This window comes from Coptis chinensis, chromosome 3, assembly GCF_015680905.1.
Source record: "Coptis chinensis isolate HL-2020 chromosome 3, ASM1568090v1, whole genome shotgun sequence".
NCBI classification, from domain to species: domain Eukaryota; kingdom Viridiplantae; phylum Streptophyta; class Magnoliopsida; order Ranunculales; family Ranunculaceae; genus Coptis; species Coptis chinensis.
In genome coordinates this window covers 99,020,677-99,045,587 of record NC_141458.1, presented here as the reverse complement: position 1 = coordinate 99,045,587, position 24,911 = coordinate 99,020,677, and the positions used below count along the sequence as shown (strand labels likewise).

At 37.3% G+C, this 24,911-nt stretch overlaps 1 protein-coding gene and 1 long non-coding RNA gene across 4 annotated transcripts; one reads left to right on the top strand and one right to left on the bottom strand.

Moving 5' to 3' along the window:
* Window positions 1–12,249: 12,249 nt before the first annotated feature.
* Window positions 12,250–21,283, top strand: LOC147512059 (uncharacterized). The gene is made up of 2 exons (XM_086603641.1): window positions 12,250–12,880; window positions 20,423–21,283. Exons 1-2 carry the CDS (start codon window positions 12,634–12,636, stop codon window positions 20,578–20,580), a joined length of 405 nt encoding a protein of 134 aa, XP_086459767.1. The 5' UTR covers window positions 12,250–12,633; the 3' UTR covers window positions 20,581–21,283.
* A 1,572-nt stretch (window positions 21,284–22,855) lies between these two features.
* Window positions 22,856–24,764, bottom strand: LOC147512058 (uncharacterized). 3 transcript variants are annotated; one of them, XR_015217131.1, is made up of 3 exons: window positions 24,500–24,764; window positions 23,593–23,651; window positions 22,856–23,341 (listed from the first exon to the last, which is right to left on the bottom strand). It is a non-coding gene; the product is annotated as an uncharacterized LOC147512058 (long non-coding RNA). The 3 variants fall into 3 exon arrangements; XR_015217130.1 differs by having other exon boundaries at window positions 23,593–24,764; XR_015217132.1 differs by having other exon boundaries at window positions 23,598–24,764.
* Window positions 24,765–24,911: the final 147 nt, after the last annotated feature.

Here is a 24,911-nt window from a genome sequence, read left to right as displayed (position 1 = left end):
CTTAAGCATCCTCCTCCTCATCAAAGAGATGAGGTTCATTCGCATCCTGCCAGGCCATTATAACTTGCCAAGCTTGCCGCCATTTATCATATACTATTGCTAACCTGTTAAGTGTTATTATGTCTGATGGGATGTACGGGGCGACCAAATGAGGCTGCACCTGCCATCCCGGCCAAGTCATAATTTTCAATGAGCTTAACCACCCCAATTGGTGGGTCTCATGACTTCAACCCTTTTCAATCGTGAATTGGGCATAGAATCTGGGGTAAACAACTACGCATGATGCGGCTTACCAAAATAGGCATAAGAAGATACTTACGCCTCATGCTTTGGGATCTCTTAAGACTAGCGACTAAAACTCGGGGAATGTCATATCGGCGACGTCCCCGCCTAAAGCGAGAAAAATGTCACCAGCAGAGCATTGTTTTGCGAAGTGAACCGCCATTCCCCAAAATATTCATCGGGATGAATAACATGGTGGTGCCTACGTTTAGGATTGGGCTACCGGGCAATGCTATATAAGCCCTTGGTCCATTACTCGAAATACCCCTTCCCCATAATACTCATGGAAATATGTATAATCATAAAGGTATGCATTATCGGTCATATATCCCCATGTGTGAACAGGATCAGGTATTGGTAATCCCGAAACTAAAGCTACCACATATTTATTGAATTCTAGTGTCGTGGTCATCGACTACGACCCGGAGAATTCTTCTTTCTCTATCCCGATTACAATATAAACTAACGTGGTCATAGAAATAAGCGATGAAAAGTCTTTGAATATGAATCGTCATCACTTACCGGTAGATGGCGCCATCCTAATGCGCAGGATCCTGTTTCGGAACCAATGTCCATAGGTCTCGGTTCCCAACACGTCTTCGAAAGATTGTTCAGGTATAACTATAGGAGATGTCATCTCAACTACTCTTTGGAACAGCTCCAAAAATCCTGGAACAACTCTCAGAAAATTGGAAATTTTCGTGTTTTGAGGGAGGTCATGCCAGTGCGCTCGGGTGTTTTGGATTTGAGTGTTTTGGAAGCCGGTCTTTTCAACTTCGGCTTGAAGGTGCGCTTCTGATGTCTAGCGCTTGAGTCGCTTCTTCGGAGTCGGAGATGTGCTCGTAAGTGCTGAAGCAGAAGTTGACAAGGAAAAAAAAGGAAAAGCTTGGAGTGAAAGGTGAGAGATGATGGTGGGGTGTAGTGTGGGTTGTGAGTGTAGAATAAAGGAACTTTAAATAGGTTCTGAGCTTCCAAAATGAATCGGCAAGTTGCCAAATTGTTTAAGGCAATTTCCGGAAATAGAAAATTTCCAAACCCGAAAACGGAAACAAACCATATTCTTGATTTTATAACAACCTTGGTATCTTTTTATCTTTGGATTTAGAATAGTAACTTCTAAACTCTCCTAGATTTCATGCTACCACCACACATAATCATAGATATGCCGATATCAGCCAAATTCTCAACCTTTACTCCAAGACAACTTTACAGAAGATGATCATATAACGAATTATGCTCGGTATAAATATTACCACCCCCAAACAATTCGGGAAGGTGAGATTAATGATAAAAACACACACAATTCGAAAATAACCAATTATATTAAAAAAATTTAAATCCAAACAACATAAAACAAACAAATTAATATTTAAATTTAACTACTGAATTAAAATCCAACTAATAAAACATAAAATAAATAAAGACAAAATAACATCGAAACGCAACATTCTTCGAAACACCTAGCCACGTGATGAAACTGGACCCGTAGATGGAGATTGGTCTTGGAGTGATGAATTGCCTACGCCATCTGTTCTTCGGCGACGACGCTCATGCCTCTCAGACTCATCTGAAACAGAACCCTCCAAGGGTGGCATGCGTCGTAGCATCTCTATTCTGAACAAGCGTTGTGCTTCCATCTCAGTCCTGAGTATTGCATATATATTGGGCTTGGTGACGCTGGTGGATAGTCTCCATGTTAGACAAGATATCTTCCTGACCCCTTTCGAGCATTTCAACTCTCGTATGAAGGTTCGTTTGTTTATTTCGAACTATAATCTGCCTATCTCGTATATCTTCACAAATGGCATAAACGCACCGCAAGCTATTTTGCAACACTTGCATGCGTTCTACATTAGAGCTACACCTATCCAGAGCATCTTCATCCAGACATGTCATATCTTCCATTTCATCCTCCAACTCGACTACATTTCCTTCAGACAACGGCCAAGTCTCTTGGATGCAATCCGTATAAATACTTGCATTAGAATGCAATTTGATCTTAATAGGAGCAGATTTTTGCGGCGACTCTAAAAGACAAACATGATCTTAGTGATCAATCTTTGGAAGGGTGCGATTCTTCTGTCCCACTCCTCTAATCACATTTAAAATTAACTTCGAGGATGCAGAAATTATACTTATTCGTTTGCAAAATCCGAGAACGCGCGGACATTGCGGACCGATATCGTGACTTTTTCTTTCAGGGGCGTTTCTACCAATCTACCGAGCTATCGGTTGGTTGGTTTCTCGACTATTTGGCGGGAATGAGAACTCGTATTGTATTCACCCTCCACGATAGTATCTTTCATCAAAGCAGGAACTCCAGTATACTGGGATTCCTGAATGGTAGTTTCTAGGTTGCTTTCAGGCGTAACGCCTAAAAGCTCAGCCAACAACTGTCTCGTTACTTCCCTCCTTCTCCCCACAACCTTAACAAAAATTCGATCCCCCTCCACCTCTTTCTTCATATAGAATTGTTCTACCAAATCATAGTGGTAAAAATCCTCTGTTGAGTACCACAGTCTATTCCAATTTCTCCTAATCATCTCCGCGTCGTAAAATGGCGTGAAGCGGTCGGCAGCAAACGCGTGCTCCGGCAAAATTCTTCGTCGTAGCGCCATTGAAGTTGTTGAAACAAACAATGGTTTTGTAGACGGTGGAGGATGCGAGTTTGATGAAAAACAACTAAAAACAATGGTAGTGGCGATGGTGAGTACGATGGGAGGTTGGAAGCTTGAATTGGCGGCTGTTTTCGGTGGTTTGGGAAATTTGTTTGAGAGAACTCGGGCAGGTGGTTAACAATGGGCGTGGTGTAAATAGGTGTTTGTTTTTCTTTTTTTCTTTTTTATTTTTTTTTATTTTTTATTTTTGGTTGTTAGGTTTTCCTTTAAACCTTGTTAACTGGCGGGATGGAAAAGGAAACCGACTGTTTTCGTTTTGGGAAGGAAGAAGACGCCTGTGCCACGCACGTGCGTGCGGTTTGGGCCCAAGCCCAATTCGAATTTCGAACTTTTTCGATATTTCACGCAATTTCAAATTCAATTTGCCGCTTCGTTACTGGTCCGATTTTGGCGAATGAGTTATGAAAATTATCAGTAGAGAATTTCCAATCCAATGATCTATAAAACACTTAATTCCAACCATGGGTGACGTATAAGAAGGTGGAAAAATGCCTCGAAGTGCGTGTGTGACGTAAGTTATGCGAACGAAGGAAATCTAAGTTATAGATAACGTCAACCCGAACGAACTATAACTAATTGGCCTAAGCAACACAAATGGAAAGTTCAAGCAATCCGGATGGAAAGACCGACTGCCCACCCCCAAACAAAATTTTAAACACAAAATTTGTTTTAAACGTGGGTCGTTTAAAGTCAGATTCCCAAGACTTGTTGGATTGCTATTTCTATGATTTTAGATTTTTTTTTAATTTTTTTATTAGTTTATTATAAGAAAAACGAAAAACAATAAATACATAATTCACCCCATAGAGGAACATGACTCAAAAACCGAGAAAACATGCAAAAGTGGAAAACGTGAATTATGTGAAACGTGGACTTAGGATCCGGTACTTACAGCCACACACTCCATAGGGAGGGCCCGGTTACCTGAATGGTGCACTTACCACTATATGGAAGTGAAAGGAAGTACACCAAATGACAAAGGTCGATCCTCATCATAGACAGGGTCCTGTAAAAGGACTTCCTCTACATCAGGGGACAGAAGTTCGTGAAAATGTTTTAATCGTTGACCATTAACTTGAAAGGTACTATTGTCCTTGGGATTTACCAAGGTGATTGCCCCGTAAGGGGTGACTTCAGTAACCAGAAAAGGACCGGACCAACGGGTTTTAGTTTCCCGGGAAAATATGTAGAGCGGAGTTGTAAAGCAAGACCTTTTGACCGACCACAAACTCTTTTTGCGCCAAGATTTGCTTATCATGAACACGTTTCATGTTAGCTTTATAATCCTTCGCGAGATCGTAAGAATCGCTACGGATTTCCTCAAGCTCATTCAATTGCAACTTGCGTTTGACACCCGCCTCATCAATATTGAAGTTAAGGCTTTTTATAGCCCACGAGCAGAACGCGGTGCTCTAATTCAATCCGCAAATGACAAGGTTTCCCAAATACAAGTCTAAAGGGAGACATACTTATAGGAGTTTTGAAAGCCGTCCTATACGCCCATAAGGCATCCGATAGACGCTTCGACTAGTCTTTCCTATCAGGATTTACAGTTGTTTCTAAAATCTTTTTGATTTCCCTATTAGAAATTTCTACTTGTCCGCTAGTTTGTGGATGATAAGGAGTTGCTACCTTGTGTGTAACTCCATACTTTTTCACTAGAGATGCAACAATTCTGTTGCAAAAATGTGTTCCACCATCACTAATGATGGCTTTAGGAATGCCAAAATGATAGAAAATATACTCCTTAATAAAAAATACAACTGTCTTATGGTCATTGCTACGGCAAGCCATGGCCTCTATCCATTTAGACACGTAGTCCACGGCAACTAGAATATAAATGAAACCGTGAGAAACAGGGAAGGGACCCATGAAATCAATTCCCCAAACGTCAAAAATTTCTACTATCATGATTGGTTTTAATGGCATCATATTACGCTTCGTGATTTGCCCAAGTTGTTGGCAACGAATACACGTCTTGCAATGCACTTGGGCATCCTTAAAAAGGGTAGGCCAATAAAATCCACATTGAAGAACTTTAGCGGCTGTTTTCATTCCACTAAAATGGCCACCACACTCTTTGTCATGGCAGAACGATATAACTTCATTATATTCCCATCGGGAATACTGGCGACAAATATTCGACCGCGACAATACTTAAAAAGGTAGGGCTCATCCCAGTAGTATAACTTAACTCTGGCCAAGAACTTCTTACGTTCATTTCTTAACCAATTATAAGGAATAACATCAGCCGCTAAATAATTTACAATGTCAAAGATACCAAGGTCTTTGAAAAATAACATCTACGATGCTCATCGGGAAAAGAGTCGGTATGGACTCGGAATCACTATCATCGTCATTTGTAAGTCTAGATAGGTGGTCGGCAACCACGTTTTCGACCCCTCTTTTTGTCCTTTATTTCTAATGTGAACTCTTGCGGGGAGAAGAATCCATCGGATTAATCTCGCTTAGCATCCTTCTTTGCAAGAAGGTACCTAAAGGTCGCGATGGTCCGTGTAAACTAAAGTTTTAGAACCAACCAAATAAGGACTAAACTTATCTAAAGCATAAATGACAGCTAAGAATTTTTTCAGTAGTTGTATAATTCCGTTGAGCATCGTTTAAGGTTTTACTAGCATAATAAATAACAGTTGACTTATTATCTAGTTTCTGTCCCAAGACAGTACCAACTGCATAATCACTAGCATCACACATGAGTTCGAAAGGTTTAGACCAATCGGGAGGCTGTATAATTGGTGCAGAGGTTAGGGTGGCTTTTAAAGTTTCAAAAGCTTGCTTATAGTTAAAATTAAAATCAAAGATGGCATCCTTTAAAAGCAGATTAGTTAAAGGCCTAGCTATTTTCGAGAAATCTTTAATAAATCGCCTATAAAAACCTGCATGGCCTAGAAAGGCTCTAATATCATGGACAGTCTGTGGTATAGGTAGAGTCGCTATCTTATCTAGTTTGGCCTTATCTACTTCGATGCCATCACTAGATACAATGTGACCTATTACTATGCCCTTTTTCACCATGAAATGACACTTTTCCCAATTTAAAATGAGGTTATTTTCTTCACACCGTGTCAAAACCTTAGACAAGTTAGACAAGCAATCTGTGAAGGAGTCTCCATAGATAGAAAAATCATCCATGAAAACTTCCATAAAGCGCTCTACCATGTCACTAAATATATGAAGCATACACCGCTGGAAGGTACTAGGAGCATTACAAAGGCCAAAAGGCATTCGTTTATAGGCATACGTTCCAAAGGGACACGTGAATGTAGTCTTTTCTTGGTCATCAATATCAATAATAATCTGAAAATAGCTAGAGTAGCCATCCAGAAAACAATAAAAAGCATGACCAGCTAGACGTTCGAGCATCTGATCTATAAAAGGTAAAGGAAAGTGATCCTTTCGTGTCATAGCATTTAAACGCGTCAGTAATCAATACTGATTCTCCATTTCATAGGACCTTGTGTGAAAACATAGTCACCCTTAGCGTTACGTACCATGGTAACCCCGATTTCTTAGGAACTACATGAATGGGACTTACCCATTCACTATCGGAGATTGGGTATATGATACCCGCATCAAGTAATCGTAAGACTTCTTCCCTAACCACCTCTTTCATGGAAGGGTTCAAGCGATGCTGAGGTTCGCGAGAAGTCTTCTCGTTATCCTCCAAATGGATACGATGAGTGTAAACATTAGGGTCAATTCCCTTAATGTCACTAGGGACCAACCAATCGCAGACCGATGTTCCCTAATCACCCTGATTAAAAGTGTCTCTTCATCCTTAGATAACAGAGAAGATATAATTACCGGATGACTACCATCCGGATTAAGTTGAATATATTTTAACTCCGGGGGAAGAGGTTTAAGCACCGGGGTGGAAGGAAAGTTAATAGATGTTTCGTCAGGGTCCTCATCTTGCGTAATGAATACTTGCTTAGGTAGCAAGTCTTCATACTCAGTATAAGGAGCAACCGAAGGGTCTACAATTGGTGTGGACTCAAGGATGGTGTTGACTTCCTCTAAGTAGGAGTCATTTACAAAATCTGAAGTTCCAAAAGAAAGGAATTTATACATATGGTTTTCGGGAAATGTGTTGTTAAAATAATCTTGAGCTAAGCTCTCGATCATGCTAACCTCCCCATCTATAGACGATTCTGGTAACTGTTTCATCATTTTAAAAACATTTACCTCAACAGAAAGATGGCCAAAAGATAAGGACATCTTACCATCGCGACAATTTATAAAGCTGGCGTTGGCGGTTGCCAAGAAGGGCGCTTCTAAGATGATCGGGACTGAGTCGTTAGCGAATTACGTATCGAGGATAACAAAATCTGCAGGATAGTAGAAATCTTGAACCTTAACAAGCACATTTTCCACTACACCCCTTAGGATACTTTATAGACTGTCCGCTTAACCGCAGCGTTATTTTTGTAGGTTGCATTTCTTATAGACCTATTTGTTTATACAAATAAAAGCGAGGAGTAAGTTAACACTTCGCCCCGTGTCTAATAAAAAAGATGGTCGTCGTGTGGGATTCTCCTAAGGTGCATTTCTAAAGGGCGACCGTGGTCTTTGTACTTAACAATTCCATTATTTTCTCGATAAAGTTGAACCGCTCGGGTTTAGAAAGGCGTCTTTAGGTATGTTGGTCTTATGCCTAGTAGTGCACAACTCCTTAAGAAACTTAGCGAGGCTAGGTAGCTTTTTAATAGCTTCGAGAAAAGGAAGGTTTATCGTTAGATTTTTGAAAACGTTCCTAATCTCCTCAAAGTTTGTATCCCTGGTTAGCATGGCTAATTTATGGGGAAACGGTGGTTTCTCTCTATATTTAGCGTATGGCCCAACTAGATGTCTAACCTTGGGTATCTGTTTCTTAGGTTGTGGTTTAACTGGTACCTTTACAGTGGTTGGCTCTTCAGTTTCTATTTCGGTATCTAATTCGATATCCGGTGTAGGGACTACTGGTGGGGTAACTATAGGCATAGTTACTTTGTTATCAACCACTTTACCAGAATAGAGAGTGGTGATGGCGTTTAGCTCACCTACGGTTGTAGTTTCCGTACTAGTATTACCGTTTACCTTAAAGGCTGTGTTTGCTGTTTCAGGGTTTGATATCGCTTGGCCTGGAAACACGCCTTTTGGTTGGGCTTTCTCTTGGGCTAACTGTTGTATGCCCTGATTTATGGATTGTAAGAGCTGTTGGTTCGATTGAGTCATTGATTGGAAAAGTTGTTGGGTAACCTCGTATATAAAAGCGTTGATCTGATCGGTTGTGTAGGTGTAGTAGTCAGTCAGTGGTGGTGGATCGAACTATCTCACGTTGATTATTTATGGGGGTTGTGATAGTTATTATTGTTAACCGAACGATACCTCTATTGGTATAATAACTATTATAATTACCCCGACCTTGTGCTTGACCTTGTCGGTCAAGGCTTTGGTTGTTATAATTATTATAATTCCCCGACTTTGTCCTTGTCCTTGCCTATGCCTAGGTGGAGCTTGGTTATAATTGTTTACTTGCCTAACTTTTTGGTTATTAAACCCGGAGGTGTAACTTGTTGATTGTTTTGGCCAACCGAAGTTGGGATTTTGTCTCCATGGGGCATTAGGAATAGGATAGCTATTAATGGAGCAAACATTATCTTGCTCGATTGTTGTTGTTCATAAAGAGAGGACAATAGAGTCGTGGTGTTCGGGACTCAAACAGAAATTACATGGGTTGGAGTTGACATTCATGACGGGGATAGACTTTTGTTGAACAAAAATAGCCTCTACCTTTTTAGTTAGAGATTCGATTAAATTTTTAAGTTCTGGATCGGGTTTCATCTCAAACATACCGGCGGCCTTAACTGTTGAAGAACTAGCAGAGCGGGGGATATCATCACTACCCCCCCAATTATTATTGTGTTTATTTTGATCTTCTAAAAATTTGTAAGCCTCCGAGGCTCCTTTACTTAGGAAACTACCCCCATTCATTATGTCAAGGACTTCTTTATGGTGGTGTAGAAGTCCTTTGAAAAAGGCACGAACTAACTTGTCTTTCGCTAGGTTATGATGTGGACACTCTATAAGGAGATCTGTGAAACGATTCCAAGCCTCTGAAAATGATTCATGAGGATTTTGTCGAAAGAAATGAATCTTGGAAAGCATCTCATCCGTCTTTAGGGGTGGGTAAAAATGTTCCATAAACGGTGAACAAGTTTAGCCCACGAAGTCTACGCTGAATTAGGCACTTGGGCGTTAACCAAACGCGCCTTTATCGGCTAAGGTGAAGCGGAAATACCCCGGTTTAATTTGTTACGCACCAACCGTAGGATGGTGGAATGTTGTAAGGACTTGTTCAATCTTACGCGTAATGCCGATAAAGTTTTTCATGGTCTAAACCATGAAAATGGGTAACAAATTAAATATGTTTGGGGGTATTCAAAAAATCCCCATTTGGGTCCGCTAGAACGATGCAAGATTTAGGGCTATCGCTCAAGGCTTTGTAAAAGTCGGAGAGAGGAGTCTCTCTTTCTTCAGCCATTATGTCAGGTGTGGTGTGTGGAATAGTAGCTAGAGGTGTAGTGATTGGTATACTAGATAGATGTGTTTGTTGACGTTGACGGTTAATTACGTTCGGTGTTTTTCTCCGACCAGACCTTAATCTCATGCAAGGGTAAGTATAAACACAACAACACTCCAAACAATCTTGATATACTGGTATAAACCTCTAACTGGAGATGCAAGGTGTGGAAGAAAAGAGTACCTAAATGCCTCCTTGCTTCGCTTACAAATAGCGTCTTGTTTACGCGTGATCAGTGTGTATAACAAGTTAGAACACTAAAAACTTGAAGAAATGGAAAGTTTGAAACAAACCTGAGGAAATCGGGCAATTTCAGCAGAGGGCGAGGCGCCTCCGTGTAACTTCAAGTTCTGATGTTTGAGCTGGTCGCTTCGGTTTAAGCAGTCATTTCGGGGTTCCAGCGTTTACCGGCTGCCTCAGGTAATTTTTCGAGGAACTTTTCAATGCTGAAACGGACAACCACTGTATGAATCAAACAAGGGTGGGTGGGTTTAATGGGAGTTAAAAAGGACTAATTATACTATGAAACCAAAGCTAAAGGGAACTAAGATGGCAGCGGCGCCATTTGATAAACATAAAATGAGTAGTTTTACCAATGACTAAAGTTCGCAAGAACCCAAAACGCTAGTAAAACTAGAACTATTTTCGTGTATCTAATTTATCAAAGTTTTCTACTCTCAATCAAATTAAGATATAGTGGAGTAGGAAGTTCGTTCCACTCATAGTTCTTTAGCATGCGATGGTTTCGTGTCAACTAATCAATCATAAGTCTAGTGAGAGATTTACGAGGGGAATTCTATACTACGAGGTGAATTCAATTAACAAGTTACGAATAACGAAATGATAGAATGCTAAGGGTTTGAATCTAGATAAAGAATTAAAGGGAATTGAATCCACCTTAACTCGACTTAATCCTACTAACAAAGACTTGTCATGATCCAAATTGAATGCTTCACATATCAAAATAGTAATTCTAATCCCTAATTATACATGACATTTCTACCAATTTATAACTAGCATGTGAGCGATTAAACCCATTCTTATGGTGAATTAATCGTTTCTAGAGTGGAATAACTATCACGACGATTTCTAAGTTTAACAAAGATCAAGCTTCATCAAGGCTCCTTCAACCCCTCTAATGGAGGTTTAGCCTTGATTCACACAACTATCATTTCCCATTGAATTAAAACTAGACATCATATAAAAATTCTATCTTTATGCAATTTGTCTAAACAATAATTGAAATCTTAGGTAATAACTGGAAAATGAATAACAAGTAATAAAGGAATTTAGATCTAAACAATTGTAAATGACAAAATCGAAATGAACAAGAGTCTACTATTTTATTTATCTAATCGATGAAGAACAATGATTTAAGAGTTTAATCTAAAACAAGAATTGAATTGAAACTAAACTTAATTAAAAATAATTAAAACTAGATCTAGAATTATCTATAGTTTAGGTCTAATTAGCTACCATTAACAAAGAGCTAAACTTTTGTTTTTATATGCTTCAGATCCAAAAATCGTGCATAGGCTTGGAGCCATGTTTTGGGCCGAAAAATCGGGCCCAAAACCCAATTCTTTTAGTCCGTAAAGGGCTCTTCAGCTGGATTTGGCTTCAACAGACTTTTCATCCAATTCTGCTCCTCTGATTGGGTCAAGACTTGGACCATTATAAAGCTCTTCCCGAGCCGGTTGTTTTGACATAAGTTAGACCCGATTCCGATATCTGAGTCCAAAGATACGGCCATCGGAAGTTCTGCTGACTTTGTGTGTTGTTTCTGCCCGCGTTGACTTTGACTTCTTAGCTTTTACCGGGCTTTAGAAAGGCTTTGTCTCCTTGAATCTTGACCTTTATCACAGAACTTCTTAGCAACCAATCCTTGCTCGTTTATTTCGCCAAAGTAGCACATTTCTGCACATAATTGACTTTACTGCCTGAAATACATAAAAAACACGTAATCAGTGTTAACTCTTATTTATTACTCACATAATTGATCTAAAAGTATGATTATTAAGAGGTTAAAACTACAGTTTTGAGCTCTTATCAGTAAGCCTCAAGGAGTAAGGCATAAACCTCAAGCGCACGACATTTTCTTAATTCTAAAAGATTTACTATTATATAAGTATAAAGTACTAAGTCGTACAAATTAAATGTGAACAAACAAAAATCAATAAAGTGATGTAAACTTTGTGATACATCATTTTATACAACAATTTATTCATAAATTTTATATTTATTTAGAGTTTCGTATCATTAAGAGTTAACAATTATACTCCATTTTACAAGACAAGAGGGGATACATAGATTGATTATAGAAAGTTTAAAGGTTGAAGTACTTACTAAATGTTAAAGATGGGTAATTAGTTTGGTACATTATTACTATTTAAAGTTGACGTCTATTTACACTTTTAAAAAAAAAGTCTCAACGCTTCAGGAACGCCTCACACAGTGAAGCGCCGCTTGTAGTGGCAGTGGCGTAAGCGCCGTACTAAACGCTTATGGGCGTTTTAGGGGCGTCAAAAGCCTTTCAATGGTCAATATTATATACCTACAATACATAATGAATCTTATCAACAGATCATAATTTTGTTTTACCGAGAATCACTTTCAATGACTTAAAAGTGAATTTCATGAATGAATAAAGCAATTCATCCTCAACTTTTTGCTTGACTTAACACGATACAGATAGAACTAGGGGTTTCGCTGAGTTCTACTATCTTCAATTCACCCATCAAAAACTTGAAAAATTGCGACAAATCGACATATCAAAGTTTCAGAAAACACAGTGTTTTAATTTTCGCAATATTTCGAACATAACTTTTAGAAAATCGAAGATATCGAGATTTCAACGAACTCCCTATTTTCCTGTCTATGTGGTTTTATTCCGATACTTGGAATTGGAAACAGACCGTCACCAAATTTGAAAACGTCATCAAATCCAAATCAGAAGTGAACAAGGAAACATACTTGGCACCACGTAAACTAAAAGTTCCTTCCTCAAAAGTCAAAACCTCTGTAAATACAAACCCAAGTTCTCTTTCTCTGTTGGTGGTGTAGTAGTTAGGTTCTGAAGTTTTCTCAACAATGCCGCTTATAAACCCCTTTGATCTTCTTGGGGAAGATGTTGAAGATGATCCAACTCAGTTGATAAAGTTACACTCGGAGAAAGCTACAAAGAAAGCTGCTGATGAAATCGCTGCTAGAAAAGCCGCCAATGAGGCTAAAGAAGCGAAAAGAGTCGTCGATCTAACTGAGGAAATTAAAGCTTATTGTGGTTCTCCTAACATGAAGGATGCCAATGAAAAGTACCGCTGGGTCTCTTCGTACTTCGGTAGATATTCAATCTTATAATTTATGTTTGCTTTGGTTGATTTTATTATAATGTTTCTTGTTGATTACAGTCGTGTATTTAGTTATTCGTCAATGCATGAGTCACTGATGGTTTATTATTCACTTTTAGAGTCTGTTCTTCTTCTTCTTCAATTTAACGGGTTCCTCAGATCAAATCGGAATCTAGATCAAATTGTTGTATATTTTTTAATGCACATGTTAGGATTTGGTCTGTGTGGGAGTCTGCAAAAAGTTAAATCGGATAAATTTGTTGTGAACAAAACCTTGATTGATCTAATTATCAGTGTGGTTCCTTATTTTTCTGTACTTTTAGCAATTGCATATAGAATTAATGTTTCTAGAGAAAAAAAATATAAAAAATATAGAGTTAATTAATGTAGCTTGAATTACTGAAGAAAAGCTATATATATATATATATATATATGCACTGTATATATATCTTTTTTTTTATTTATTTTTATTTTTTATGGTAGATTATATCCTTTATTTAACCCTGGATGACACCACCTATTCTGCATAATATGTACAAATCTAAAAACTGATTTGTTCGGCAAACGAGTTCTGAATGCCTGAAAGTCTTTAGTACGTATGATTTGCACGCTTTCTATTTTATTATAATTGTGGAGGACGTAGTCTCTTTTTTGGAAGACCATTGTGGAGGCTTTCTATTTTAGTAAGATGTGTATAAAAAGATTCTGTTTATCTGTTCTTCGATCCTAAAGTTTATATATACTGCAATTACATGTTTATTTAAGAATGAATTCACTAACTTTTATTTGGTTCCCCATTTCTTTTTGTTGGGATATTTGGCCTTTACAAAGCCAATGAACGTTTATTGAATATACATGACGATGTTTAATTAAATACATGAATCTTATTATTATGCATATAGGTGAACTAATATCATATGATGAAACCATAAGTTCCATAAGTAATAGAATTAGAACAATCAAGCATATGAAGAGTTATGTGCGGGAGATTTGATTGTATCTATTTACCTAGAATACTCACAGTTAGGGGTGAAGTCGGACACTTCACTTATAAGACTGTAATATACATAACTGCTATATGTTAGGATGATGATATCTCAATCATTTGAGTATGACTCTAAGTTTGTATATTGGTGTAGTCACATGACTGACACTGAGGGGATCAAAATGAGAACACACTATAAATTCATTAAGGTTAGTGTGCAAATCTCACTCTACCAATTAATCCCTAGACTTGAGGAATTGTGAAAATTCATTGTGTCTCAAATTTATTACTTTGAGACGTTAAAAAGTAATGTCTTTTCATAGACTAGACTTAACGTTTTGGGTAATAAATGTAGGACGTTTTGAATCACGAATTCTAATAAAGGATCCACCACTCTACGGAGTTATGTATTAGGAAATTGTGATATAACTAATTGAGCTCAAACCCGGCCGGTATAAGAAATAGTTTCTTAATGCTCAATTGATATTAAATGTCAAATTGGGTCAATTAGACATAGGTGTGACAGTGAAGAACAAATTCCCAATGGTCTAATTGTGAATACAAGATAGGTGGAGGGACTTAGATATAATTAATGGTATAAAAGGACTTTCTTAAAAGTTTCAAGGGCCTTATTGTAAATATGGATTTGTTAATGGGCACTTTCTATATTAAAGAGATATATATTAAAAGAGTTTTAATATATCAAGTACAAGTACTTGTATAACAAGGATTTGTCTTCTTAAGATAAGACTTGGAATCCTAAGTGGATCCTACTACACACACATCTACGTATTCTCAAAGTTTCTCTATATAAGAGAATGACTTTTTAGAGAAAGGGACCATTAGTCTTTCCAGAAAAAGTACAACTAAAAGTAGGAGAAAAACAAAAATGTTTTGTGGTGTGTTGTGTGGTGAATACTACTAGAAGGCTGAAGACTACATGATTTGGATTCAGCTTTGGAAAGTTTCTATTTACTGTCAATCTCCAATTTTGGTGGCTTTGAAAGTATTTTTCTTTTAATTATTTTTTTGATCATTACTAGATTAGCATGTTAAAGATGTAGGATTAAAGTAATCCAACAATTGGTATCAGAGCGGGTCATGCTATTATCTATTTTTGATTTGTTTTTAAAAAGAATAATCAGATCTGAAAATTTTATATGAGATACATGGTAATTTCAGATCTGCATGTTCTAAGTAATAAATGTTCAATTTTTTTTTAAGTATTAGTACATACTATAATAAAAAAAAAATTGATAAAGATGTATATGGGTTATAGACGTGGTTTATTATTTAATTAATATGATCACATGTTTTATTTGGAGGTATATATTGATCATTTTTTTTTCTGGCTATGATATGTTGATTTCGGTTACATGCGTATATTGAAGGTTTTTACAGTATCGGTTTTATCCTATAAAATATTGTTTACATAAGATGCTTTGTATAAAGTTCTTTGATGTAAGACAATAGGTGCTTTTAATTCATATTTTTTATAAGCATAAGCATGTGAAGAATGGGAATTTTTTTTTGAAACCTGCTGTAAGAAAAAAAAAAGAATGGGAACATCTTTATCTTTGCATATAAGACAAAAATCACTTTATGAAACATGGACCACCTGTTCTACTACATTCTTAAAGGAATGCATGGTTCATGAGATGCATATTATGTGCTGTACTATGGTATATGCATGCATGACAATTTTTTTCGAACAATAACTTTTGACTTGGTTGTTGGTTCTGTGGGCCATATAGTAGATGTATAAAGTGTTGACTTTTAAGCACTAATACCCTCATTCTATATAAAGCAAGTGGTAAAGGTATTTAATTTACGAATTAAATCCCTTGCTACACCGTTATCAATTCAATAAGAATTATATTTATAGATGTGATTAATATGATCCCTACGGATAAATTAATTGCATGCTAAAATATTTTTGCCTATTGTCTATTCTCAAGAAGAAAAATTCATGTATGGCTAGTGGGAGTGTTTTCCTTTACGGATTCATTATCTCGCAGTTATATTAATGAATTATGATGATGGTACACTTGGCTAAAACATAGTTGATAGCCCTACGGTTTGTGCAATTATGTTTTAGTAGCAAAAGTAATAATAATGGAAATCATATTATATGTATATAAAATTGATGGGTCTAGAAGAAATAAGAGATTATTCATAAGTATTAGGTTTCTATTGTTTATATTTGTCTTATTGATACAATATGGAGGGTGTTGTATTTTTATTATATAAGCGGAAAATTGGTTTATTAAATTCCCAAAACCAATATTAAATGCATTATAATAATTTTTGTGTATATGTAAATGTTCCAGATATGTCACTATCTATTCTCAATCCCTTAGCATCTATCTTGATTGCTGAAAGTTGGGCTAAAACAAAGGGTAATTGTTACCATTGTGAAAAGCCTGGTCATTGGAAGCGGAACTGTGGGGAGTATTTGTTTTTGAAACAAATAGATAAAGAATGCATGCAATCCTTTATTTGTGAAACCAATTTATTGGTTTTTCCTTCTGACACATGGTGTGTGGACTCAGGGGCCACTAACCACGTTTGTAATATATTACATGGGTTTCAGGAAACAAGAAGGTTGAATGAAGAAGAGGTGTACTTGACACTAGGTACAAAGGCAAAAGGTTGCCAAAGATCGATAGGAGTTTATTGTTTAGCATTAGGTGAGAAAATGTTGGTTTTTAGAATTTGTTACTATGTTCGAGAGATAAGGAGAAATTTGGTTTCGCTTTTGACTTAATAGTCGGGGATATTCCACTTCGTTTGATTCAAAGGTTGTAATCGGACTAAATGGAAAGTTTATTGCCTCCGGTACTTTAGAAAATGGTCTCTATATACTTTCTCCTATGCTAGAAATAAATGATACTGTTGTTGGTAATTCATCAAAGGTCTTGCCTCAAAAGAGGAAGTCAACTTCTTTTAATCCAACATACTTATGACATTGAAGACTTGGTCATATCAATCTAAACAGGATTGACAGGTTGGTGAAAGATGGAGCTTTAAGTTCACTCTCTTTAGAACCTTTCCCAACTTGTGAGTCTTGCTTAGAAGGAAAGATGACTAAGAGATCCTTTAAAGCTAAAGGGTCAAGAGCCACAGAGTTATTGGAGTTAGTACATACCGATGTATGTGGACCCATTAATGTGAAAGCAAGAGGTAACTTTGCATATTTTATCACTTTTACTGATGATTATTCAAGGTATGGTTATGTGTATTTGATGCACAAAAAGTCTGAATCTTTTGAAAAGTTCAAAGAATTCAAAGCGTAGTGAAAAAGCAAACCGATAAACCAATTAAAACACTTCGATCAGATCGAGGTGGTGAATACCTCTCAGATGAGTTCAAAGAGTACTTAATGCAAAATGGGATTTTGTCTCAATTAAGTGCACCAAGAACTCCACAACATAATGGGGTTTCTGAAAGAAGGAACATAACCTTATTGGATATGGTTCGGTCCATGATGAGTTATTCAACTCTACCTATATCTTTTTGGGGATATGCCTTAGAAACAGCGATATATATTTTGTATTTGGTTCCTTCTAAGTCAGTTCCTAAAACTCCTAGGGAGTTATGGTTAGCGAAAAGCCTAGTTTACACCACATACATGTATGGGGTTGTCCGCGATGTACTCAAAGGAAAGACCGACAAGTTAGAATCAAGAACGAAGTATGTATGTTTATAGGGTATCCAAAAGGAACTCGAGGTGGTTTATTTTATAATCCAAGAGAACAAACAAGGTGTTTGTGAGTACAAATGTCGAAAGTATCTCGAGGAAGATTATATTGTGAAACGAAAACCTCAGAAGTGAAATGGTCATTGAAGAAATGGCGGCAGATACTCCCGCAATGTTCAATCTGAATTAACTCCTAGTTTAGATGAAAGCCTTCCAAATGAAGTTCGAAGTTTACTGAACCTACTCCAAGATTGCCGTCAGTAGTGGGAGGCAATTAGACCTCCTCCGAAAAGTTAACCCTATTAGGGAAACTTTTTACGTTATATCGATGATCAGGATGTAGATCTTATGAACTATGAAGAAGCAATTTCTGACATTGATTTAAGAAAATGGCTTGAAGCAATGAGATCGGAAATGGAGTCCATGTATTCCAACAATGTCTGGGAACTTGTAGATCCTCTACCAAATATTAAGCCTATTAAGAATAAATGGTTATTCAAAAGGAAAAGAGGAGCCGATAGAAAGGTAGAGACTTTTAAATAGAGACCGGTGGCGAAAGGATTTACTTCAAAAAAGAGGGTATTGATTATGAGGAAACTTTTTTTCGCCCGGTGGCTATGCTTAAGTCCATTAGAGTCCTTCTTTCGATTCACGCTTCATTATGACTATGAGATTTGGTAGATGGATGTAAAGACGCTTTTGAATGGTACAATCAAGGAGGATATTTATATGGTCCAACCCGGAAGGCTTTATAGTTCCTCGACAAAGAGCATAGAGTATGCAAGCTAAAGAAGTCCATTTATGACCTTAAACAAGCTTCAAGGAGTTGGAATGTATGCTTTGATCAAGCAATCAAATCGTTTGGTTTTGATCAATGTGAGGGAAGAACCTTGTGTTTACAAGAAGGTTGAGGGTAAAACGTTATGTTTTTGGTCTTATATGTAGATGATATACTACTCATTGGGAATGATGTAGGAAAATTGTCTACGGTGAAAATCTTGTTATCTAATCACTTTGAAATGAAAGATTTAGGTGATGCAAGCTACATCCTAGGGATCAAGCTTTTGCGAGATCGCAAGAATAGGATGTTAGGATTGTCCCAGTCGACTTATGTTGATAAGTTATTGGTCAAGTTTGCTATGCAAGATTCCAAGAAAGGCTTAATGCCTTTTAGACATGGAATTTCTTTCCAAGGATCGGTGTCCTAAAACACCCGAGAAAAGAAGAAAATGCATGCATGTCCTTATGCTTTCAAGAGAGGAAGTTTGATGTACGCCATGTTGTGTACTAGACCGGACATTTGCTTTGCAGTTAGGATGGTTAGTAGATACCAGAGTGGTCAGTCTAAAGAGCCTAGGTATCATAAGAGGTCAAAGCATGTGGAACGTAAGTATCATTTGACACACGGAAATTGTGAGCGGCGTGGTGATATTACAGTTACAAAGATTCCTGGTGAGACTCTTGCGCACTTTTACTAAAGCTTTGCCTATTCATCCTTTTGAGAGTCACATGGATAATATAGGTCTTAGAGTAGTTGCTAAATGGCTTTGAAGGCCAGTGGGAGATTGTTGGGATATTTGGCCTTTACAAAGCCAATGAACGTTTATTGATTATACATGATGATATTTAATTAAATACATGAATCTTATTATTATGCATATGGGTGAACTAATATCATATGATGAAACCATAAGTTCCATAGGTAATAGAATTAGAACAATCAAGCATATGAAGAGTCATGCTGGGAGATTTGATTGTATCTATTTACCTAGAATACTCACGGAGTTAGGGGTGAAGTCGGACGCTTCACTTATAAGACCAGAATATACATAACCGCTATATGTTAGGATGATGATATCTCAATCATTTGAGTATGACTCTAAGTTTGTATATTGGTGTAGTCACATGATCGATTAATCGAGAGAGGATCAAAGTGAGAACACACTATAAATTCACTGTTAAGGTTAGTGTGCAAATCTCACTCTACCAATTAATTCCTAGACTTGAGGAATTGTGAAAATTCATTATGTTTCAAATTTATTACTTTGAGACGTTAAAAAGTAATGTCTATTCATAGACTAGACTTAACGTTTTGGGTAATAAATGTGGGACGTCTTGAATCACTTAATTCTAATAAAGGATCCACCACTCTACCGGAGTTATGTATTAGGAAATTGTGACATAACTAATTGAGCTCAAACCCTACGGTATAAGAAATAGTTTCTTAATGCTCAATTGATATTAAATGTCAAATTGGGTCAATTAGACATGGGTGTGACAGTGAAGAACAAATTCCCAATGGTCTAATTGTGAATACAAGATAGGTGGAGGGACTTAGATATAATTAATGGTAGGAAAGGACTTTCTTGAAAGTTCCAAGGGCCTTATTGTAAATATGGATTTGTTAATGGGCACTTTCCATATTAAAGAGATATATATTAAAAGGGTTTTAATATATAAGTACAAGTACTTGTATGACAAGGATTTGTCTTCTTAACATAAGACTTGGAATCCTAAGTGGATCCCACTACACACACATCTACGTATTCTCAAAGTTTCTTTATATAAGATAATGACTTTTTAGAGAAAGGGACCATTAGTCTTTCCAGAAAAAGTACAACTAAAAGTAGGAGAAAAGCAAAAGTGTTTTGTGGTGTGTTGTGTGGTGAATACTACTAGAAGGCTTAAGACTAAATGATTTTGATTCAGCTTTGGAAAGTTTCTATTTACTGTCAATCTCCAATTTCGGCGGCTTTGAAGTTATTTTTCTTTTAATTATTTTTTTGATCATTACTAGATTAGCATGTTAAAGATGTAGGATTAAAGTAATCCAACACTTTTTTCCAGTGGATTTTACCGTGACATGTGGTACTAAGGCTTTTGAGAATGGAAGTGGATTCTACAATGAGCGCCGACTTGGTATCTATAAAGGCAATGGGAAAGCCAAAGGGGGCTCTGAGCAATATCCTTGCAAACAGGGCGTTGATGCCAAGTCCAGTGTTTGAGGGGGTTCTAAGCAATATCCTCGCAAACAGGGCGGTGATGCCAAGGCAGTTGTTGGAGGGGGCTCCGAGCAATCTCCTCGCAAACAGGGTAGTAATGCTAAGGCAAGTGTTGGAGGGGGCAACCAGGGGCATTCTCGTCAACAGTTCTATCGTCAAAGTGGTACTGGCAATGGGGCTGTTGGTGGGCACAATGAGCGTAGGCCATCCGAACATGAAAATGGTTATGGGAATGGGAAAGGGAATTATGATCGATCTAACTACAGACAGTCTGCTCGCCAAAATGGTAGTGGGAATGTTGGACAGAATAATGTTGAAAAGTCTGAAAGTGCAAAGGAATTTAACCTATATTCGACTGAATTTCCTCCTTTGGGAAGGATGGATCAGTGATGTGATTGCAACTCGTCTCTTTTTGTTTGTGTTACTGAGATACCCGAAGGCTGATCATCAGATACTTTGCATACCAGCGTGAAAGCTAGCTACCAGACCTTCTTCACTCGGGCTTAACTCAACTAACTAGTCAGACAGTACCATGACATTATACTTGGGAGGATTTATCTAAATTAATATTTTTCTCATGCTCTGCCTTATCTTTTGGCAAACTGTATTACTCTTTCTTGTTGTATGAGAAATAATTTGAATGACCTGCGAATACTGAACTTCCTTGAATCAGCAAATAAATACAATAACCACTATTTTGTTTCAATATGATTATTACTAGTATGCCAATCACCATGTTTAAGAATTTGGTACTTGATCTATTAGCTTCTCTGTGAAAAACCAATCGTTAAGATCAATAATGGACTACTTTTCCTTTAAATGAATAGTTTTCAAACTCAATTTAAGCACTCTGCAATAGACCAAACAGTGCACAGGGTACTGCCATCCTGGAGCCAAGGAACAACACAGTCCAGAGGTTTGTGAAATAAGTTCACTGTTAGCCCACTCCTATCACCCACAGCTCTTGGTGATTGTTCTCGATCTAGAGCAGGGTTTGGAGGTCTAAAAAGCCTAATTAATTACTCCGCCATGAATTCGGAATCAAAGAGAGTTTCCCACCCTGAAGAGTCAAAGCACTAGAGTTTATTGAATTGGATGTAATTTTCCTGCCATGTTTTCCCCCGTCTGGCTCGTCAACTATCATCTTTCAAGAGTTGGTTAATTATAACTTTAAAGTGCTGCATGAATATAATGTTCTTGACTTGTCATCGTGTTGTTGACGCCTTTTGACGGACTGTTTCTATCACATAATAAGTATAAATTTTATAAATCGGTTGGTGACTTGGCGCCTCAACTGGAACTGGTGGACATCATCTTCAGCTTTTGGTTTGTTTGTAACGTCTACGTAACTAAGTTGTTCCCTCCAAAAATTAATTTGAGTACTTGTTTGTGTTTGTGTTAATGACTTCATTATTATTTCAATCTTACCAGAAGTTACAAAAATACTAACAGCTTCGATAACATTAATCACCCGATCTGCATTAATTTTGTTAAGAACATACATAGACTTAAATTTTTACAGATCAGTTGGCAAAGAGAGCAACAACTATGTCTTCTGAGTCCACACGTGCTCTGCACGCGATGCCAAATAAAACTCACTGAAGTGGGTGAGCATACTTATAATTCACATTACGTGATGCAGTGGCAGCCATTGACTTGAAGGGAACTCCAATTCTATTTGATTTTCAGACATACGTAAGCAATAAACTTTTAAGTATAGCTCCAAATCACACGTACTTTGAGCCTAGTTTTGTCGTTAAGTAAAAAAGAAACTGGTTTTTGTGTCCAAAGTTTTGGAAGAGTTATAAAATATCAGCGGCGGTTTTAGAAAGTGAAACGATTTCTTATGTTCCAAGCTTGTTCAGCGTTGAATAAAATTCTGCGAGATATCGGAAGATTTATGAAAATATGATATGGGTAATTGATAAAATGAGATACCGAGCATTGATTGAAACGTTCCGATATATTAGTATGTCAATGACGAAAACAAAATGGAGTTCACACAGCATAACACGGCAGTAGATATGCTTTTAGACTTTAGAATTCAGACAATTGATCTTGATTTGGTCTCTGGTTTGGTGTGAGGACCTTATTTTGACTGCTTTTTTTGGCTCACGGCGGGTTATGTGGTCTGAGTAATGTTGAGCCAGAGCTTCAGCCTTCAGGAACAATTGTGAAAAAAATAACATTATTTAGATAGCTCCTCATATTCGTATCTTTTTGTATCATTTACGCTTAAATTTGTTGCACCAACTTTGGGCTACTAAGATAATGATCATTTCGGCAGAAGGGATTGTTTCAAAATAGACAAAATTGAAATGGAATAAGTATGTCACACTTGAGAATGCGTTCAATTTGCATATAACATGTATAAAGCTCCAAAGATTACAAGTACATGACATCTCTGCTAGATGACACTCCCACCATTTGGCTTCTACTCCATATAGCCTCAGACATTTCTTAAACTAACAATATTCTCCACATGACAGTTAAAAAGTGGTTCTCTTTACTGGTAGCCGAGGGTATTCGAATACCTCAAGCATAAGGCCAGGTCGTGTGTAATAGTTTACATAAAGCCAGTCAGTATTGCAAACATGTATAAGAGTTTCACCATGTTGAGTAACTATTGCGAAAACATCCTGCAGATTCAAAGATGTTGGAGAAAATGAAATGCCCTGGCCTGGTTCTCATTAGCCCTACGCTCAGCTAAATATCGTTCTATCACTTCAGGGCTGCAATCTTTTTTCAATGTTTTGGCATCAGCCTGCAAAAGAAAATAAAATTGTTAAGACTCTGTTGTGCCTGAAATATGTGCTCTTATTCTATCTTAAATTTGGAGCGTCCAACTCAAAGCGGCAATAAGTGAAGCGGCTCCAGGAACTAATTTATTATATGAAAGACTTTAAACTCCTGGTGTGGGATATACTACATATCTCAACAGAGATTATAGTAAGCGGGTATGCCTGTTAAAGAAACATTATGAATTTCCAAAAGGCCAAGGCGAGGGACAACTACCTTACCAGTTTTGCAAAGTTCCCTGCTATCAAAGGGGTTGAATATCTATCAATAACAACCTGAAAGGATGAAAAAATATCATCAATATAGAGTTTAGTCAAGACTTGGGAGGTTGGACGGTTGGACCCACAGTGTTGGGATCAAGTCCCCCATTGAAGGGGAAAGGAGATTCAAGGGTTCAGGGAAATAAAGTTGTAAGTATACAAAAAAAAAAGGTGTTAACATACACCTTGAGTGCCAGAGTGACTAACCTAAGCCTCTCAAAGCACTACCCTATTAGTAGACGACCTCAAGGTGGAAGATGGACAAAAAGATTGTGCCAAAAACTCAAATACATGTGGTCAAGACCTAGACTTAAAAAGGTTTAAAATAATGTTCATTGATTGTACAATTTCGAGCAACTATCAAGATATGCACTTATGCACTAATTTAAAAGGCATCGTGCATCTGCGCAAAATATTTACTTCTTAAGAGCGATTAGTAAAACTATCAAAAAAATAAGTGTTGACAATTTAACATACATCTTGAACACCATAGTAACTAACCTAAGCCTCTCAGAGCACTGCCCTATTAATAGACTACCTCAAGGTGGACAATGGACAAATAAATTGTGCCAAAAACTCACATACATGAGGTCAAGACCTAGATTTACACTGCTAAAAGTTTAATATATGTTTATTTACTGTACATTTTAGAGTAATTACCTAGATATGCACTAATTCAATGGGCATTGTGCATCTGCACAGAGTATTTACTTCTTAAGAACGATTTGTGTAGAGTACCGAATGGCACCACAAGAACGGCTTCAGTATGTGTGATTATGAGAATGTGTAAATTATGAAACAAGTTTTTTTTAACTTTACATTCCTATATGCTCGCAAGTAAACCTGTTTGATCTATGGTGAACCTGAATGACGGCCTGACTTTTGGATTCGCCAGCAACTGGAGAAAGGTTGAACCATCCCCTTTCTCTATGATGAATTCAATAGTACCTCTTCCTATAAGCCTTAAGTTATATGAAATGTTAGAATTTCAGGCAAATTGGTTAAGAGTCAAGAATACAATTATTGCAGACGTATACAAGCAACCATAATCTCCCTTTCCTCCACAGCTCCACATGTCTAAGACCTCGACATTCTAAAGCTTGGTCTACCAAAATGAATGTGGTGCCACTAAATAGATACTTTCATAAGATATAAATCATTCTCAGTAAGAAAATCGGAGGCTTCGTACCTTGGGTATTTCGTGTACTATTCGGGTAACAAAAGGACAAACTCGAGCCCGACATTCCAAAATTAGAAAATGTGATCGGGTTCTAC

Bases quoted from the DNA above. Each gene is read 5' to 3' on its own strand.
- LOC147512059 (XM_086603641.1), top strand. From the start codon at position 12,634: ATGCCGCTTATAAACCCCTTTGATCTTCTTGGGGAAGATGTTGAAGAT. The intron at 12,881-20,422 runs GTAGATATTCAA...ACTTTTTTCCAG, and splicing joins CTGGGTCTCTTCGTACTTCG to TGGATTTTACCGTGACATGT.